Source organism: Ailuropoda melanoleuca, chromosome 6 (genome assembly GCF_002007445.2).
Source record: "Ailuropoda melanoleuca isolate Jingjing chromosome 6, ASM200744v2, whole genome shotgun sequence".
NCBI lineage: Eukaryota > Metazoa > Chordata > Mammalia > Carnivora > Ursidae > Ailuropoda > Ailuropoda melanoleuca.
Genome location: NC_048223.1, coordinates 97767132 through 97788023, shown reverse-complemented (window position 1 = coordinate 97788023; position 20892 = coordinate 97767132). Strand labels below are relative to the sequence as shown.

The window sequence follows — 20892 nt, the reverse complement described above, 5'->3', positions numbered from 1 at the left end:
ATTTTTTTAGGTAGCTAGAAAGGTTATTCCAGGCAAAGTTGTGTTCCCAGAGCATGGTATTTATTATTGCCAAAGACCACAGCATACAAAATGTAGCATCAGGGTAAACAAAGGTGAGTGGAGAAATACTCATTTCTGGTTCAACAAGATAGTTATTTACTGTCAAATTATAATCAGAAGTCTGATTGGTAAGCACAGAGTCGGAACAAAAGGAATTCATTTTACATAAACTTGTTTCAGTCATCAGGCTACAACTGTATCTACCAAAAGCTATGCATATTATTAGATCAGATACTTGAGTCAGCTTGATGAGGTCCCTTCTTCCCCAAGCATCTGTTTCATTTGATTTGGTGGGTGGTTGAAAGTATCTTTTCTAACCCCAAGATTCTGTGAATCTGATGGGCTTTTTATCTACATGATGGAGTTCTTTGTTTTTCTGTGAAGTTTCACATTTTCTGCAGTTGAAGATGGAATAGAATTACCACTACTACTTGCACATGTGTACTGCTTCAGAGCCTGGAGGCTTCTGGGACTTGATAAGGTAAAGCTGCTAAGCACGTTAACAGCAGCAGTTTTCCCATCTGCCCTCTCTGATACCGGCCAACTCCCCAGTTGGGGGAAGCTAGAGTCCAACTTTCAGTCTTTAGGTAGGTGTAACTGTTCACAATTCTAGTGTCGTGGACTGCTGCTGAGAAATTCATTTCCAGTGTATCACAGAATGAGAACTACATAGGACCAATTTGAGAAAAAGGCATATCCTGCTTGGAGCAATTTGGTTTTGGTCTTTTTTCGGGAAAAGTAAGAGTAAGAGTCAAGTTAGAGAGTTATGTGAATGGGTACCAAGCACTGACCTGTCATGGACTTTCTTCCTGCAGGATTCCCAACAAGTAACAGAAGTAACTTTGACAACTGTTGTGACCTTTGTGGACATTACCCAGAAGCCAGAACCTCCAAGGGGCCAACCTAGAATAGACTGGAAACTGCCATTTGACTTCTTTTTTCCCTTCAAAGTGGTGTTCAGCAGAGGAGTAGACTTTCAAAAAGGCCCAGCCTCTCCCATCCTTATCCTGTGTCTGATAGTACTTGGAGTTCTCAAGCTAGAAACCAAGTGAAACAAGAAGAATCAGATTTTAATTTTCCCTATGGGAAGTTCTGAGACAGCCTACTTATCTTGGCTACATAGGTCCATACCTGCTTGTGACCAGAGGAGAGTATTTAAGATAACACAAGACCTAACTGAAGTAATGTCGTATGTGAAAGAAGGGATTTTTGAAAAACAATAAAAATACCTTCTTTGTCATGGCTCTCTGCTTAGGACTCTGTAGACCACCAAGTACACATTAGGTTCTCTACTTCTCAAGCTAGGAAGAACACAAAGAGCCCTTCCTCCAGCTCTTCAGGTTGTGTTATGCCTGTCGGAAGTTTTGCAAGATCTTATCCATCTGCTCACAGGCACACTTAGGCCCAGCATAAAAAGGAATGTGCTCCTGCTGTCCCCCGGATGAACTTGGGAATAGATGCCCTCTGGACTTGAAAGGAGCTGACCTTTGGAAACAGAAAACTGCTGGCTATAGATTTCATCTTGCCCCTCCCTACTCCTTTGGGCCACACTCTGCCCGGGCATGAGTGAGGAGAGCAGTTCTTTCTAGTCAGTTTCCAGAATGAATGTGGAATCCCAGTCCCCCATTTTTACTAGCAAATGATCCTACCGCTCATTTCTGTATTTTTCCTTCCTTCCATTGTGGTGAGGAGAAATAAAACTGATTGAGAGCTTTGTTGTACTAAATCTAGCAGCGCACAGAAGCTGACATGTGATCACCTCATGATTATCTATGTGCATTAGGTTTAAAAAGAGGGGGAAAAAAAACTTTCATACATAGCACAATAGCATTCAAATCAAAGTACTTGGGTTCTTTTCCTGGGATTGGAGCTAAACATAGCAGGATAAGTAAGATTAGGAGGGAGCGTGGAAGGGTGAAGGTGATACTAGGAGCCAGAAGGTTGGGAACCTAAAGTGACTGTAGTAGAAACACTGAATGGGCAAAATAGGCACTACCTTGGGGTAGTAACATGGGAGCTCATTATATGGGGACTTGAAAGGCAGAGAGAACTGGGAGATAGTCTGTTTTTTTCCTCAACATATTAATGATCTGAATCTAGAATTGCCTTTTAAAAAAGCATTTACTTAGTTATAATAAATCCTACTTCATGAGCAGAAAATGCTGATTACAAAAGCCATCTCTGATGGGTTTATCATTTTGCCCCACTCGAAAGTACCCTGAAAGTAACCTGCCTCCTTGGAGGAAAGTGGCAAGGTTCTCATAGCAGTTATTACCAAACCAGGGTGAAGTGCTTCTTTACAAGGGAGATTCTGCACAGTGGGAGTTGGGACCTGGGAAGCTGATGGCATGGTTCCCACTAGAGTCCGTTGTGTAGATATTTATGGTAATTCAGCAACCCTGCCTCCGAAGAAGCCTGTTCCAAAACAGACCACAAAGCTAATAGAGTATTTAGGGTCTCCAGACTGGGCTTCTTAAAGGGGAATAAACTTATGTGACAATTCACCCTATATCATGGGGTAGGAGACATCTAATCTACTCCCAGCAGCCTACAGATTCCTCAGAATCTGGTCCCTCTATATCTTTATTCACATTCTTATTCCCATGCCCAGGTGCTTTGAAACCATTCCATGCCTCTACCAAAAAAATTTAAATATAACCCACAAACCATAAAAGCCACCCTTTCAAAGTATACAATTCAGTGGTTTTTAGTATATTCAGAGTTACATAACCACCACCACCAGTTCCAGAATGTTTTCATCATGCTACAAAGGAAGCCCATCCTGATCAGCATTCACTTACCATCTCCCCTTTTCCCTGGGTTCCTAGCAGTCACTAATCTATTTTCTCTCTCTATATATAGATTTGCCTGTTCTGGACATCTCGTATAAATGAAATCATACAATATGTGACCTTTTGTGCCTGGCTTCTTTCACTTAGCATAATATTTTCAAGGTTCCTGTTGTAGCATGGATGAATAATATTCCAGTGTGTGAATAACCACATTTTATTTATTCATCAGTTGATGGACATTTGGGTTGTTCCTACCTTTTGGAAGTTGTGATTAATACTGCTTTGAACATTCATGTACAATTTTGTGTGTGGACTTATGATTTTATTTATTTTGAGTATATATCTATGAGTAAATTTCTGGGTAATATGATAACTCTGTGTTTAAGTTGTTGAAAAACTGCTGAAGTACTTTCCAAAGAGGAAATCCCACCAGCAGTGTGTGAGTATTCCAATTTCTCCACATCTTTGCCAACACCTGTTATTGTCTTTCTTATTTTAGCCATCCTAGGGGGTGTGCAGTGGCATTTCATGCTCTACCATGCCCTTGTAAACTGTAGTACTTACAGATCTGACACCAGAAATCAGCATACCTGTTCTTCTAAGACAGGAATACCTCAAGTGTTCTCTTCCTCTCTACCTCGCTGCTAATTTAATTAGCTTGTAAACCCAGTTTCCAATTACAAGAGTACTTAATATACCTTAGATAAGATTTTATGTTTATCTCTATTCACTCTCCTTGTAATAGACCTTCAAAACATTTTTTAAACCATCTATAGAACAATGCAGTCGTCTTAGTTCCCTCCCTTTTATCTACATAGGTTATCAGCTATTTGTCTTACTGCACAAAAGGTCTGTATTGTAACCATGAATTCAATTTAAGGAACAAGTTTTATTGTAAAGGGGTATGTACAATTTGGATAGAATGAAATTGAAATCCCAGGCAGACATTATAGGTGTGGAGAAACAAGTACTCTCAAAAACTTTTGGGAGAATTATAAACTGGTAGAAACTTGGAGAGAAGGGCAGATAACTATTTGATAATATGTATCAAAAGCCTTAAAAATGTTAAACTTTGGCCCAATAATTCCACCTATTGGACATCATCAAGGAGGAAAAAATATCCAACAGTGGAGAATTAAATATAATATATCCATAGATTGCAATGTTGTACAACCACTCAAAATTGAATAGGCTTACCTTAATTACAATATGATCTATTTTTAAGTGAACGAAACAGACTACAAAGTAGGGCATATATTCTTGATCTCATTTTTTTTTAAAGATTTTATTTATTTATTTGACAGAGATAGAGACACCCAGCGACAGAGGGAACACAAGCAGGGGGAGTGGGAGAGGAAGAAGCAGGCTCATAGCGGAGGAGCCTGATGTGGGGCTCGATCCCAGAACACCAGGAACACGCCCTGAGCCGAAGGCAGGCGCTTAACCGCTGTGCCACCCAGGCGCCCCTTGATCATTTTTTTTTTTTAAACAAAAGCTATACATGTATACTTAGGCAAACAAAGTCTGGAAAGCTAACATGTCAAAATGGGGATTTTTAAAAAAAAAATAATAAGCATTTCTGATTTTTATAATCAGAGAAAATAAAACTGTATTTTGAAGAAAATATATCCTCTCCAAAAGGAAACTCTCTGTTTAGTGTATGTAATAATGTTCTATATTTATGAGTAACTTCCCTTTTCTATTGATGTATTTATTTGGCATTCTGGGCCTGTCTTTGAATCAGGGGTTCCAAAATGCCAGTCACATCATAATCTTCTGGGGTAGTTCATAAAAATACTGATTTCTGGGCCCTACCCCTAGAGATTCTGATGTACTGGTGGGAAAAGGAGGTTCTAAGAATATGTATGCTTAAAAGGCTTTCCTGGTACTTCTGATGTGCAGCCTGGTTTACAAAACTACGAAGTGATGTTGTATAGTACTGCTGAAACGGATTTCATTTAAGCATCTGTCCTATCATTGCCAACTCATGTGATATGTCCCCCAGCCTAGCCTACTGCCTTTTCTCTGAGAATTCCTATCACTCAGAGTTCTGCCACAGGTGGGCCCAGCTTCCAGGCTCATGTTACCTGCATGATCCTCCCTCTTCTAGCCACAGCTCACCAGTCCAAAAGTGGAGTCCTGGACCAAGTTAGGCCAGTAAGACTTTCTCTCCTAGGACTTTGGAACTGGGACCAAGACAGAAGTCAGTCAGGGGCCGGCACTAACTATGGATATTTGAGGGCTGAGGAAGCCGTTTTCCACCAAGTGTTCATTGATGAAGAGCCTACCTTGAAAGGGGGGAAAAAAGAAACAGATGTGCAGAGAGAAGTGTAAATAAGACACCCAGAGATGAAGGGTAGTTTTGGTTCCCAACTTCCAGTGCCTTGTACCCACCTCTCATGAGATTTGGTTTTACCTCTTGCTCTTAGAGACTGTAAGTTACTCCTCCTAGTAAATTGCCTTATTTGAATGTTTATCAATAATTAAAGAACCCCAGACTAACGTAACTTAGACCAATACTCCGTAGCATGTAAAGAAGTAGTCTTCAATCCCGTATTCCTATAGTCCAGTTCTAAATAGCCCACTCCTATGTGACTTTCTAGTCATGGCCAACTCTATTTCCATTTGCTGAGACAAAAATTAGATCCTTCCCATAAAAAAAAAATCATTTAAAAAAATCATATGCAGGAAGGATACCATGGCTGAGTTATTTCCTCTATTTCTGCAGAGGCGCAAACTAGCTTATATTTCTGGATTTGGTTTCTCCCAATCCATAGTCACATATCCCACTCCTTTCTCCTCATTGGTGGGGTAGAATATTAATAGTAAAATAGTAATAAAAATCAAATAACAATTACAAATAAAGTAGAAAATGTACAGTGTAAAGGATTTCTGTATTTGTTCCTCTTAACCCTATGGAATAGACAATATCAGTGTTATTAGTCCATTTCTTATTTGAGAAAACGAAACCCAAAGGAATTAAATTCATTCATTTATCAAATATTTACTGAGTGTCTATTATGTGCCAGGAACATACTTTTCTATGCTCAAGAGCTTATATTCTAGCAGGAAAGGCAGACAAGCAATTACCTAAGGCGATGAGTGGTTTAAGAGAAGAACTAGGAAAGCATTTTCCAAGTGGAGAAGGCCTGTCTCTAATGGCTTTGACTATCCCCATGGTTACCTAATTTGTTCTAAGTTCATGGTGAGAATTTTAAAAGCTGAAGTACCAGATGAAACTTACTGGAAAACACTTTTATTACTTTTGTATCCTCGAGCTGACTTCAAAGCCAAAGAGCTGACAACTTAACCCTTGTTCAGCGTTCTCATTGTTCACCTCAAAGAACTCCCTTCATCTGTTTCCTAACCTACTATAGTGCAGCATAACCAGATTTGCAAGAATCCCTCCTCTTCTCTCACCACCATCCCCCCAACTTTAAAGTAGTAAGTGATGTCAGCTCTCCCCACTTTATGCTCCCCATGCCCACTGCTGGAGCCTCCCTTCCAGTCATCATTTCTTAATTGGGCCTTTGTACTAAGCTAACCAGCCTCCCAGCTTCTACGCTTCTTTACTAATTTCAGACACAAATATCATCATTGTGCCATTCCAGTACCTTAAAAGTCATGGCTCTCTATCTTTGAGGATGATAAAATTGAAGCTCTTTGGTGTGACACAGAAATCCTCTTGCAAGGTGCCCCCCCCCCACCAAACACCTCTCCTGTCATGTCCCACATGCAGCCTCTTCTCATAGGACATCTTATGCCTTTGCTTATTGCATCTCCTCTTTCTCATATGATCCTGCTTCCCATTTCTAGGCGAACGACTTATTTTTCGTCCTTCAAACCACAACTCAAATGTCTACTCTCTTTTTAAAGCCCTGCCTGAATCCCTGGGCACCCCCTCCTCTAGGGTTAATCGCGTTGTGTTGTAATCATTTGCTCACATATCTGTCTCTCCCATAAGGCTGTGAGTTCATCTAGGAAAGGGATGATGTCTTCCTCCACACCTAGGGAATGCCTGGCACATAAAGTAGGCAATGTTAATGAGTGAGGAAATGAATAAGTAGACCCAGCAATGTTCTCAAGAAGAGGAAGACGCTTTCCTCGTCGCTGACCTCCAGTCAAGTGCTGTGCAGTTCCCACTCCGACGCCTGCCCAGCCCTGCCTGTGCCTATACAAAATATGCCCTCTGAGGAAAACACTAGTAGGAAAGAGGGAGACTCTGAGTTCTAATTTTAAGGGTGGATCTGCATTCACCTTTGGAATAGTTCCAATTGTCAGGGATTAAATACAACTTTTTTTTTTTAATACAACTATTTGTAAATGCAATACTCTCACCAACGCCCTTGCGGAGAAAGAGTTGGGCGGGGACCTTTGGGGAAACCTCCAGACGACTAGGGGGCGAATCATTTTATCTCAGTGACAAAATTTTCTCATTTAAACAGCAGAAGTTTGCCGAAAGTGTGGATTCTTAAATACAAGTATGTGCAAAATTGCACCAACCTATTTCTGAGGCGCGCCTGGGATATAATGCTCAACACTGACAGACACACCTTATAGGATCTACCAGCAGCTACGGAAGCCAGGCATATTTCTCGCCTCCCTGAGGCGGGACGTGGACGTGCACCCCGAGATGTCGAGCCCCGCCTCCCGGCGTCTGCCTGGGCCTGGGCGGGCGGGGCCCGCCACGTGGAGCGCGGACCCGATTCTCCAAGGCGCCTACGCTGTTGCCGCCGCGTAGCTCCGGCTCGGCCCTTTGCCCCACGTCAGCAGCGGAGGCCCCGCGGCCTGCGTTTACTCCAACGCCGCTGACGTAACGTCATCTTGCGGGACGTGGACGGAAGAAAAAGGAGAGTGAGCCGGCGCCAGAATCTGCCCGGCGTGGAGTGCGGACCAGGCGGCGGGGCCGGGCAGCGGGGTCGGGCGGCGGCGTGAAGCAGGTACGCAGCGGGCATGGCGGCGGGGAATGGCGCGGCGCCGGCGCCTCCGCGGGGGCTGATGGGGCGCGCGGGCCGCGGCGGAGGAAGGGGTGCACATCGGCCCGCGGGCGACCCAGGGTTGCGCGCCGGCCGGCGGGAGGCCGGGCCCGCGACTGGGTGTGGGCTCGCGGAGGCAGATGGTGGCTGCCTGGGCGGCCCAGGGCGCTCTGGCCGCCGTTGTGGTTCCGTATGCACGGGCGGGGAGGCTCCAGGTTACGAGGCGCTTGGGGCACCTGATCTGCGCGGCCGCCCTTGGTTACTCCCACGTGGAGGAACTGGTCCAGGTGGAGGCCTGAGGGCTCAGTGGACCCCTCTCCGGGAGTCCGGAGTCAGCTTCCAGTGCACCTGCCTCGCAGCTGGTGAGCTGGTGATGTTCCCTGGTTTGTAACTGGCCACACGCCGACTTTCAGCGGCCTGTGGGCTTTTGTGACCCTCTCTTTCAAAATCAGGCCCCCAGCAGCGGGGGAGTTCGCTCACGACCGCCCTTTGCAGTGTGGCACACGCTCTGTGAGTAGTACCTCCGAGGCACACCGGGGCGCACCCAGACTCCCCCGCCCCCCATTATCCCCTGCTCTCTGAGGCGGCGAGATTTATCACACCGTCTTTGTCTTTGAGTGGTGAAACGTATACCAAACCTGTGTTTCTGAGTGAAGTTTGTTGGGACTAAAGTTCAGTTCTTTGTCTAGGTCAGTAGGATAAAGGCATTCTGTTTAAAACGAGTAGGGGCGCCAGGGTGGCTTAGTCGGTTAAGCGTCTGCTCAGGTCATGATCCCAGGGTCCTGGGTTGGAGCCCCACATAGGGCTCCTTGCTCAGTGGGGAGTCTGCTTCTCCCTCTCCCTCTGCCGCTTCCTGCCGCTTCCCCTTCTTGTGCTCTTTCTCTCGCTCTTTCTCTCTGTGGAATAAAAAAATGCTGAGTAAAAATGGTGCTTCAGAAATGACGTGAGTGAAAACATGGAAACTTTTTTAAACTGATGATATTGAGTCTAGACACACACATACCCTTTGCTCCCTGGAATCAGCTGTCTGCTTTTTGAGAGCATAATAAACTCAGACAGGAGAACCATTCATTGCAGTCAGTCAGACGTGTGTGGTACAGGGGAGAGGCCAGGAAGGCTTGGTTTCTAGGTCAGTCTTGAACCTAACAAGTTAGAGACCTTGAACATTCAGAACTTTCAGTTATTCTTAGATAAGAGAGAGGTACTCAATACATAAATATAATTCGTGATTATATCCATCAGAGAATATTTATTGAGTGCCTGTGACACATCCTGAAGGAGATAAAGAGAAAGAAAGTAAAGACATGATTAGTGCCTAAAAGGAGCGCAGCTGACATTTGTTGAGCATCTGTTGTACCCAAGATTCCATGCATTGTCTCATTTAATTCTCACAGTAATCCCAAGAGCTCCTTACTTTTATTGTCCCTGATTTACAAAAGAGGCAACTGAGGCTTAGAAAGATTCAGTAACCTTCCAAAAGGCACATAGCTAGCAGCATAGCCAGCGCAGAGCTGAAACCCAGATCTGTCCAACTTTACAATGCATGTTCCCTGTCCAATTTACCATGCTGTCAGTGGGAAGTTTATAATCCAGGCGGGAAAAGCAACAGTGACACAAAAACCAGTTAAAAGCTAACCTGTAGGATTATATCCAACTTTGAATGCTAGAGCTGCTGAGAAAGTTTTCATGAAGGAGACAGAACTAGAATTTTAGTGTCACAATTTGATTATTTTACCCTTTGGCATTACTGTTGAAGAATTCCTATGTAAATAATTGCTTAGCAACAATTACTGAAGAAGGCACACCTTGGTGGTTTAGTGTCTGCCTTCGGCTCAGGTCATGATCCCAGGGTCCTGGGATTGAGTCCTGCATCCAGCCCCTTGCTCAGCAAGGAGCCTGCTTCTCCCTCTGCCTGCTGCTCTCCCTGCTTGGGCGCGCTCTCGCTCTCTCTCTGACAAATAAATAAAATTTTAAAAGAAAAAAAATTACTGAATGAATTTATATAAGCAGCACACAGAGACCATGGGCTTATGTCCTCCTTAAATGTTACGCGGATAATTTTCTCTTGGGATCTTCCAGACTGTCACAAACTAAATCAACAAGGACAGCACTTAACACTTTCTGTTGCCTGTTGGATGACATCTCTTTTACAGCAGATGTATCCTGCCAATCTCTTCTCTCCTCTCTGTCTTTGCCTTTGTGCAATATAGATTGAAGAGCAGTACATGCCACTGCTTGTTTCTCTTCACTGTGGGGCTAACTGCTAGTCTTTTGAGACACGTTTAAGAGGGTTGGAATATATTCACCAATCCATAGAGCAAAAGTTAAAAAGAAGCCTGTAAGCAAAGAGGTGCAGTGTTTTTCTTGTGGAAACAGCAATTGTCCCTGTAGCTTGAGAGCTGCAATAATGAATGGTTTCTTCTCCTATGGATATATAGGAGGGAGCCCCCTACATTTTTGTGAAATAAACTATTCTTTATCTAAAGCCTCAAGTTTGCCCTAGGGCAGGAAAATACCCATAACCACCATATTCCTAACTCAGGTTTCTAGCCATGTACTCATCCTCTATGGGATGTGCCCATACTCATTTAAAATGCCAACCATTTGCAGGCATTGCGCTCCCTCCAGGCATGCAAGAGTGAGCTTTAGATTCCTGTGGACGGCAGGAAGAAAGATGACAGTAGCCTCTGGCTTTCCATCCTCTTCTTGTGTCAGCAGGGGTCAAGCTGACATTTCAAACACCGGGGTTTTCAGAGTTCTTTTGGGAGGTGATAGCAGGAAGGTGGAGATGGCCATTTATTGAATTTGGATCTGTTTTTGATTTGTTTGAGACTCCCTAATGGTGTAGGAACTGTAGTGAAGATTTAGTATCAATACAGAAACATTGTACTTTAACTTTTTTGTCACTCAGAGTATTTATAATCCTTAATTGTCATTTGCTTACATAAAAACTAAGGAGGTCTTAGGAAAGGAAGGATGGAGGTGGGACCTGGGAAGGAGCCATTTCGTGTCTTTCTCTTTCCTATATACAGAACAGGTGGGATTGTCCTTAATACAGAGGAGTTTGGAGCAGAAGAATCAAGTTTTCACTGAGAGTATGAGGAAGTGGAAGAAATTAAAGTTAATTGCCTATCATTTTCATTTTCATCTTTTAAAAATGCATTCTGCAGATACTTTCATCAGTGACCACATCGCAGCATGTTGAGTCAAGTCTACTGCTCCAGGTTCCAGCCCTTCCGCCAGCGTCTCCTGCCCTGGGTCCAATTCTCAGCCCTCTCCAGATCTCGTAGGTACCATAGGAAACTTAGAAGGATGTGGGGAGTTTGGAAGTGTGTTTCAAGCAAGATTTTAAAGGAGAAAAAAACGTAATTTGGGAGAATTGGACAAAGACAGTAGCAAGGAAGCAGCCTACTGGTGAAATGTTCTGAGTGTTTGTATTTTTCGATAAAATGAGACTTTTGGAGGTGATAGTTTTATGGCATTAACTGTGGTGATGGTTTCACAGGTGTATACTTATCTACGGAATCATCAAATTGTACACATTAATTTTGTACAGCATTTTGTATGCCTAATTAATTAATTTAAAATTTTCAAATAAGGTGTTACCTATATTCATTCTCCCAAAGTTTTTTTATAGGCTATTTTTGTTCATTACCTTTTTTTGTAGTTAAGTTTTAATTTTGAGACCATTGTAGATTCATGTGCTATTGTAAGAACTAATACAGAGAGATCCCTTATGCCCTTTACACGTTCTTCCAGTATCTCAATCCAGAGATTGGCATTCATAGAGTCAAGAACGTTTCCACGACTACAGGATCCTTCACTTTTCTGTTTTATGGCTATCCCCCTCCTCCCCATCCCTAACCCCTGGCAACCACTAATCCGTTCTCCATTTCTATAATTTTGTCATTTCAAAAAATGTTATATAAATGAAGTCAGACAGTATGTGACCTTTGGGGATGGGTTTTTTTACTCAGCATAATTCTCTGGAGATTCATCCAAGTTGTGTGTATTTTTTCGTTCCTTTTTATTACTCAATGTAGTATTTAATGGTATGGGTATACCACAGTTAGTGTAACCATTCACCCATTGAAAGGCATCTGATTGTTTCCAATCTTTTACTGGTATAAATAACGCTGCTATGAGCATTTGTGTATAGGATTTTGTGTGGACATAGTTTGCATTTCTCTGGGATAAATGCCCAAGAGTTCAATTGCTGGATCATATAGTAGTTGCATGTTTGGTTATATAAGAAACTACCAAGCTGTTTTTGGAGAATGGCTGTACCATTTTACATACACCCCAGCAGTTTATGAGCAATCCGCTTTCTCTTCATCCTCATCAACATTCTTTGTTGTCACTCTTTGGTTTTAGCCACTGTGATAGTGTGTAATGTTACCTCAGTATGGTTTTAACTTGCTTTTCCCTAATGACTAATAATGTTGAACATCTTTTCATGTACTATTTGGCCATCTTTATATCCTCTTTAGTGAAATGTTTCTTTCTTATCTTTAATTGGACTTTTTTTTTTTTTTTAAGATTTTTATTTATTTATTTATTTGACAGAGATAGAGACAGCCAGCGAGAGAGGGAACACAAGCAAGGGGGAGTGGGAGAGGAAGAAGCAGGCATAGCAGAGGAGCCCGATGTGGGGCTCGATCCCACAACACCGGGATCACGCCCTGAGCCGAAGGCAGACACTTAACCGCTGTGCCACCCAGGCGACCCAGGACTGTTTTTTTACCTTTGAATTTTTAGAGTTCTTTCTCTTCTAGGTACTAGTCCTTTACGGATATGTGGTTTGAAAGTATTTTCTCCCAATTTATAGCTTGTCATTTCATTCCTTTAACAAGATCTTTCACAGAGGAAAGTTTTTTTATTTTGATGACGTCCCACTTATCAATATTTTCTTTCATTAATTGTACATTTGGGGTCAAGTCTAAGAGCTTTGTGTAGCCCTACATCCTGAAGATTTCCTCCTATGTTTTTTCTAAAAGTTTTATAGCTTTACATTTTACATTAAAGTGTATGATCCATTTTCAGTTAATTTTTGTATAAGGTGTAAGGTTTAGGTCAAGGTTCTTGGTTTTGCCTCTGGACACTTAGTTATTCTAGCTGCATTTGTTGAAAGGCTGTTTATCGTGTTTTGAGTGGCTGTCTCCTTGATATCAATTAAATCTTACCAATAGTCTGTCTCCAGAACTTATTGTAAGAGAACTTGCTTATCGACTAAAAAGCTTATCATCCAGGAAAAAAATCCCTAGCTCCAAAATCTCTATTTCTCATTCACGTAAAGAAAAATATAAGGGAGAAAAGATCAAGGTCTGGAGCCAGGTGCCCTGGGTTTTAAAACTAGCTGTGCTAGTTACTTACTAAGTAACTTTAGTGACTTAAAACAACTATAGATTTAGGTCACAATTCTATGTTGGACCCGGCTCAGCTGCATGGTGCTTCTGTATCTGTGTCAGAACTCTTTGGCTCAGGGCTGATTGCTGAGGGCTGGGCAATCTTTGCTGGGATGATGGATTGTCTCTGTTCCACACGGTCTCTCATCCTCCAGCAGGCTAAACACGGCTTTTCATATGATGCCTTCATGATTCCCAAATAGAGCATGTGTGGAAGCCACAAGGCCTCTTGAAGCCTAAGCTCAGAATTTATGCAGTGTTACTTGTGTTACATTTTATTAATCAAAGCAAGTCATAGGGCTAGCTCAGATTCAAGGCGGGGAGAGCAGATTCTGCCTGTCGATGGAAGAAGCTTCAAAGTGTGGCCATTTTTGCAGTCTGGTAATGTTAGCAAGTTACTCAGCTTCTCTGGACCTCAGTTTCCTTATTTATAAAATGAGTCTAATAATAACACCAACTAACTCATAATAATGCCTAACTCATGAGGCTTAACTCATGAGAATTCAGTATGATGATAGCAATAGCAGACACTTTTTTAAATAATACCAGCTAATATTTATTGTTTATTTTGTGCCAATTTTTGTTCATGCATCAATTCGTTTTATCCCCTACAGCAACCTTATGAGATAGGTAAGGTAACAGCAAATGAGCAGAAGGATTGAGATTCCAACCCAGACAGTCTAGCTCCAGAACCTGTCCTTTTATATATCTTCTGCCTCTGTAAAAGGTGTGTGAATACCTAACACAGCTCTTAGTATATAGTAAGTATTCAGTATTTTTATTATTGTTATTATTGTTTATTCTCATTAGTGTAATTCGCAGAAAGAGGTACTTTCTGATCTTTTCCCTAGATTTTTCCATTTGTGTATCCAGATTTCTCTGGATTCTGGAGCCCTATGTTCACTGATCATGATAAGCAGAAGAATAGAAAAGAAATAAGAAAGGCAAAGTGAGAAAGCATATACATATAAACACAGAACAAAATGGAAGGCCAGGAAGGGAGATAGAAATCCTATCAGGGTCCTCTCTCGTTCAGGCCTGGAACACAGGCTCATTGATTGCTGAGCATAAGGACTCTGATGCTGACAAGTTAACAGACTTCTCCTCCCTTGGAGTATGGTGCATAGCATTTTTGAAGAATATGGACAACTCGCTTTTCACCCCCACCCCCAACACGGTACACACACATACCTCTCAGTATCCCCTCATACTAACCAGGAGGAGATGGCTTTTCTGTGGGACTTAGAGCTTGAAGGTTCCCTAGAAGATGGGAAGAGATTGCCCCTCCAGAAGCCGTGGATTTTTCCTAACTAATCAAGACCTTCTCAGTCCTCAGGATGGACTCTAAAAAGAATGAAATACTGTAAAACATAAAAAATGCCCCCAAGAAAGGTAGGATCAATATAGGAGTAATACAGGTCCTCAGCGTTGTTGAACAGGAAGCCGAAAAAGCCCTGGATCCCATAGAACTCTCCCTGGTGCTAGAATCCACTGGATGTAACTGAGTCTTTACTTGCTCAAACCTTATTCATAGTTGTTTTCCTCTGGAATCTTGTCAGCCCTTATCTGCGGCAACCCAGTTGCCTGCAGCCAGAATGACCCTTGACTGCCTGGTGCCTTTGTGCTGGTATCTTTGCTGATAAAGACTGTGGGTCAGGAGCCTGTTTCATGCTAACCTGGCCTGCTAGATTCTGATTGGTTTCTACCATTTGATCTCCTGGACTACCGGTGTCCTTAAGTGCGCTCTTACACTGCTCCACCCATGCTTAGCACTCTCCATTACAGGACCAGGCCTGCAGGGACAGGAAGGGAAAATGTCTATCAGGCCTAGTCCTGACAGCTATCAAAGGGATACGGGATACTTGGGTGTAGCTCTGAGCTTTGCAAATAGCCACTGAGATCCCAGGTCCAAACGCCAGGGGAGTAAGTCTCTCCTTCTACCAGCCCTCCCTCTCTCAGGTCAATGAGGCCAGAATTATTATGTATACAACTTTTAAGCTTAGACTTGGGTATATATATAATTGCTTATGATAATATCACTGAAGACTGCGCCATGGTACCTATATTGATGAACTTAATGAAGAAAGGGAACTCTTCACAGAACTTAGCCCCAACAACAAATCAGCCTGGTAGTCCCTGGGACTCCCCCACCAGGAAGAGACAACCTATCTGTGGGTCCAGGAGGGTGCCAGGTCCCAGTTCCATCCCAGATGATGGATGGCCTTACTGAGCAGCTTTGTGCCAGGAACTGGACTTCAAGCCTCTTGTGAAAAAAGACCATATCATCTTTCTTGTATCTCCGCAAACTTGAAACATAATTCGCTTACTAAAGTGGTCATTTAAGAGGGGGAAGAAAGGACTCTTGACTGCTTCATTAAAAATACTCATTCTAAGATTTGTGTGTGAAGGCGGCAGAGAGGAAGGAGAATACACAGTGATCTTCTGGTCCATGAGAATAAGATTCTGCTCACTTTACCCTCCATTGTTACAGCATAGAGAAAACAATAGAAGCTACACTGTAGTTAGAGGAGTTAGTGGTCAGGAGTTAGAGGTAGTGGCTCTAGAGAAATCTGGGTAATCTGTAACTATAAAGGGAGGTGATAATGGTTGATTTCAGTGGAGGAAGTTACTGTGCAATATTGTAGAATAGTGGCTTGGAATGATTACTATAGTAATTCATTCAAATACTTATTAATTGCTTGTAATGACACATAGAGAACTCTTTGAGGAGGAAGTACCTAAAGTTTAGTCCTGTTGAGGACCTGCACTACTCATCTTGACTTCTTGCAATCAGGGAATCCCACCAAGAGAAGGTCCATTTGCTGTGAGTGAGACCATCCATCAGCAAGGCCTCACCTGCGCCTCTGCCTGTGCACTCATTCTTCTGTGTCAGTTACAATTAGGTCAGGTGTGTGTAATAGAAACTCCAAAATAATAATGGCTCAAACAGGATAGAAGTCTATTTCTCTCTCTCTCTCTTTTTTTTTTTTTAAGATTTTTATTTTTAAGTAATCTCTATACCCAACGTGGGGCTCAAACCCACAACCCCAAGATCAGAAGTTGCATGCTCTACCCATGGAGCTAGCCAGGCAACCCTCTCTCTTTTGAAAGGAACCTGGGGTTCTCTAAGAAGGGAGGCAGTCCAGGGCTTTCAGAATAGCTCTGTGAAATCATTGGGCATCCATACTCCTCCTTTCTTATTACTCCAAAGTTCTTGATGTTTTTCTTGTAGTCTAAAATTATGTTTGAGCTCCTGCCTAATACCCATTTTCTAAGCAGCAGGATGGGTGAAGGGAAGAAGGAAGCACTTCTCTTTTGAACGAAATTCCTAGAAGTCCCACATAACATTTTCACATGTATCTCACTAACCAGAACTTAGTCACATGGCCATGTCTGGTTGCACAAAAAGTCTGGGAAATGTAGTCTTTTGACTGGTGGCAGTGTGCCTTGCTCAAAGTAGAGAAGTCTTTTCATTTGTGAGAGGAAGGGCTAATGCGTAATTAGTAAGCAGCCAGCAGGAGGAGTTGGGCCCATGAGAAGTGGTGAAGGTATTCAGTTCCTGACATTCAGCTTCTACCGTTCTACTTTTGGCTTTATGTAGATAAAGCTTTAGTTTTTTAATCAAGATTATATCTATATATGAGAGATTGTGTGCGTGTGTGTGTGTGTGTGTGTGTATGCATGTATAACATTTGCTTCCTTAGAAATCCTGTATAGCATTGCAAGAAAAAGATCAGGAAAGGATTGCTTAGAGGCAGATATCCAAAGGGATTGAAAGTATTTGACTCCAACATTCCTTGCCCTTCAGAAAGCTATCCAGTTTTTTTAATCATTGTTAACAGACATCTGAAATCGTGCTACCATGTCAGAGAGAAAATTTGTAGGTGGCTTAGTTATGATTTTTTACTACTCATAACCAATTACTTTGCTCTTTATTGTCCTTCTAGTCAGGCTCACTCTCTTTTTATAGTGGTTTGGTTTCTTTAAAAGCACACATTTTTGGGGCGCCTGGGTGGCACAGCGGTGATCTGCCTTCGGCTCAGGGCGTGATCCCGGCGTTATGGGATGGAGCCCCACATCTGGCTCCTCCGCTAGGAGCCTGCTTCTTCCTCTCCCACTCCCCCTGCTTGTGTTCCCTCTCTCGCTGGCTGTCTCTATCTCTGTCAAATAAATAAATAAAATCTTTAAAAAAAATAAAATAAAAGCACACATTTTTTTGATGATAAAAGCAATGTATTTTTATTGCTTAAATTTGGAAGACATAGACAATAAGGAAGAAAATCGAAATCATTTGTAATTCCATCAAAAATAAAAACATTTTTGATTTATTTTCATCTTTTTTTCTGTGCATTTAGACACATAGGAAACTAACATGTCAGGAGCATTTTCCTATGTTATTAAAAATTATGAAAAAGTTCATTGATCCTTCTTCCTTTTTTGGATGTTTACTCTGTGATTTTTCCTATTATAAATAACACTATGATCAGCCTTCTGATAAATCTCTGTTTCCATCTCTAATTAGTTTCTTAGAATAAATTTCCAAACACAGAATTAAAGACGGGAACATTTTTAAGACTTTTGTTATATTTTGCCAGCTTATCTTCAGGAAAGATTGTTTTGTTTAAACTCTTCACAGTGTTTGAGTGTATCTGGGATCTGTGTACTTGGTGTAAACTCCACACAATGCTAGAATAAGAACATGCTGGATATACTGGCTTTTGATTTACTGGTTTTACTCAGTTAAGAATAATAAAGTTATTTTTTTTTTTTGGCTAAACTGGTTAATATTGTATGTGTATCTTTTTAATGAGAAATTTATATTGGGGCGCCTGGGTGGCACAGCGGTTAAGCGGTTAAGCATCTGCCTTCGGCTCAGGGCGTGATCCCGGTGTTGTGGGATCGAGCCTCACATCAGGCTCTTCGCTATGAGCCTGCTTCTTCCTCTCCCACTCCCCCTGCTTGTGTTCCCTCTCTCGCTGGCTGTCTCTATCTCTGTCGAATAAATAAATAAAATCTTTAAAAAAAAAATTTATATTATATATTTTTCTTTTATCTTGCATTTGACTTTGTTTGGGAGCTGCAGATCGTATCCAGGCTTCAGCCATCAGACATGTTCGTTCTTGGAGCAATATCCCCTTTATCACTGTACCCCTCAGTCGTGCACACGGCAAGTCTTTCGCCCACCGCAGTGAGCTGAAGCATGCCAAGAGAATCGTGGTGAAGCTCGGAAGTGCTGTAGTAACGCGTGGGGATGAGTGTGGCCTTGCCCTGGGGCGCCTGGCATCTATTGTTGAGCAGGTAATTGCCAAGATGGAAGATTCTGGTGAACAAAAATAATACGGAGTTTTTAAACTGTCAGTTCGGGTTTGTTTGGTTTTTTCCAACCCTAATTTTATCCCTAACCCATCCTAACCACCAGTTCAGGTTTATCAGCTTGTAAAAATAATTTGAGTACAATAGATGAACCAATATGAAAACTCCCTTTCCAACAAAGGTACCAGTGGACTCAGCATCCCAGGGCAAGCAAAGAGGAGGTCAAGGAGTAAAGTTGATTTCATGCAGTTTATCCCTCAGGCTTCTTAGTGATAAGGAGCTGTAGATGTCAGTGATTCTTAATCCCGGCTGCACATTAAAATTGTCTGAGGGGCCTAGAGATTCCTAGCCCTCACACTCAGGTCTCTGGGGTGGGGCTCAAGCACCTGGATTTTTAAAGTTCCCCAGGTGACTGATGGGTCCTCAAGGTTGAGTACCCTAATGGATGTTTGTAAATACTGAGCTTTTTTTGTTCCTGTTTTGCTAGGCTTTTTCTTTTTTAATTAGGTCAATAATATTGAAATAAATATGAGCTATCATTGCAAAGATTTTCCAGGTTCACATATTTAAAAGGATTCAGCAGACTTCACAGAGAATACCCATATAACACTTTCATTTAAAGGCAAAGGATACTAGGCGGCAAGAGAGAGAGTGCAAGCAGGCATTGGGGTCTGAGAGACATCTGTGCACAAGCCCTCCAACGTCTTTATTTGCAGGGATCGAATTACCAAGAGATCTGTGCAGGGACTCTTACCTTTGGAAGGGCCCAAAGCAGAAGTTTCCATTGGGGATTTTATGCCCTACTGGCTATGCAAGCAAGCCAGGCTGACTGTAGACTATCAGTAAAGAAAGTGACCTTAAGGGTTGACATGGGAGTTTTAGACTTTAAACATCAAATTACAGATCCCACTACCTATCTTTGCCAAGAGCAGGTATCAGTAAATTTTTTTTTTTTAAACAAAAGGACAAATAGTAAATATTTTAGGTTTTGTAGGCAGATGGTCTCTGTCTCCACTACTTGTCTCTACCATGGGCACAAAAAGCAACCATAGACAATATATAAATGAATGGGCATAGCTGTGTTCTAGTAAAACTTTATTTACAAAACCAGGTGCAGGTGAGATTTGACTTTGCTGGTATTTATAAAAGGGCCACATTGTGAGAGACTTCTCTGACGTGTAACTGCCTAATGGAATGACCTACTTTATTTCCCATTCTCGCTGGTGAGACCACCACCACTGTTTTCAAGCTTACTTCCTCCCTGGCCCACCAACATGTCATACTCATTCCTGTCCTTGTCCACCACCTGGAATCCACTCTTAGAGCCTCCTCTTCCTCAGAACCCCTTGGTTACACAACTCCAGGGGCACCATTCATACTGTGCACTTAGCAGCATGTGCAAATCCTCCCAGTCCTGGAGGCCCAGGCTGAGTCCCAGCTCTCCTAAGAGGCTTCAAGAATAACTACATCCTGATTTGACTTTCCCATCTTTGGACCCCTCAGTCACTGTCATTTGGCAAGCTAAAAAAATTGGAGCAGCGTTTTAACTGATTGGATCTTTTATGTTAAGGAGTTATTGAAATGTTTTAGGTGACACTGGTTTTTGGATGTATGCATATATATTCTGTCTCTTAGCAATTACTGCTGAAATATTTATAGATGAAATAATATGTCCGGGACCTGGCATTCGTATTAAAATAATAGCAGGACTAGCTATAAAGGCAGTACTAGAGACTGGGAAATTGGCATGAGAGATAATTGTTGAAGCTGGGTGATGGTACATGGGGATTTATAAAACTATTCTTACCACTGTGGTTAAGTATGAAATTTTCTTCTTCCTTTTTTTTTTTTTTTTTTGGTGGTATATTGGTTACTATTTTTTTAAAATTTATTTATTTATTCATTTTAAGTAATCTCTGTACCCAACTTGGGACTCAAACTCACAACCCCGAGATCAAGAGTCACATGCTTCTCTGACTGAGCTAGCCAGGTGCCCCAAGTATGAAATTTTCTATGATTAAAAATTTTTTTTCAAAATCATGATTCATTACAGGTGTTTGTGAGTTCCTGAGCCAGCTTATAGGGCTCAAACATCAGGGAGAATGGGCATATTAAGAATATGGACTGTATTTGCAGCTTGAATCTTTGATTCTTTTAATGCAGATCTGTCCAAAGTAGGGAACAAAGTGACCACAGCTGGATCTGGGCAGACAGAGCAGAATAGGGTTAGCATCTGTCCTTGGTCTAGCCTTAGGTGACCCATAGGGATCAATATAGCTCAGAAAGAGCCTCAATCTTCCACCTCATGCCTTAGAACCTAAGAAGCCATCTGCTAAGTTTACATTG

At 42.0% G+C, this 20892-nt stretch overlaps 2 protein-coding genes across 14 annotated transcripts in view; both read left to right on the top strand.

The window, feature by feature from the left end:
* The window catches only part of TCTN3 (tectonic family member 3), a 61603-nt gene extending 54169 nt beyond the window's left edge, over nt 1-7434 (top strand). For 7 of the 8 annotated variants that reach the window (XM_034663025.1, XM_034663023.1, XM_034663022.1 and 4 more), the window contains one exon: nt 876-3152. In XM_034663025.1, coding sequence (XP_034518916.1) covers nt 876-1112 — 237 coding nt within the window. In that variant the 3' untranslated portion in view covers nt 1113-3152. Of the gene's footprint in view, nt 1-875; nt 3153-7297 lie in introns of those variants that run through there. The other variant, XM_034663028.1, reaches the window with a different exon arrangement.
* Nucleotides 7435-7638: 204 nt separating this feature from the next.
* ALDH18A1 (aldehyde dehydrogenase 18 family member A1) overlaps nt 7639-20892 on the top strand; it is a 38599-nt gene continuing 25345 nt past the window's right edge. For 2 of the 6 annotated variants that reach the window (XM_034663017.1, XM_034663015.1), the window contains exons 1-3: nt 7639-7792; nt 10999-11114; nt 18308-18531. In XM_034663017.1, coding sequence (XP_034518908.1) covers nt 11027-11114; nt 18308-18531 — 312 coding nt within the window. In that variant the 5' untranslated portion in view covers nt 7639-7792; nt 10999-11026. Of the gene's footprint in view, nt 7793-10998; nt 11115-18296; nt 18532-20892 lie in introns of those variants that run through there. The other 4 variants (XM_034663019.1, XM_034663018.1, XM_034663016.1 and 1 more) reach the window with 3 other exon arrangements.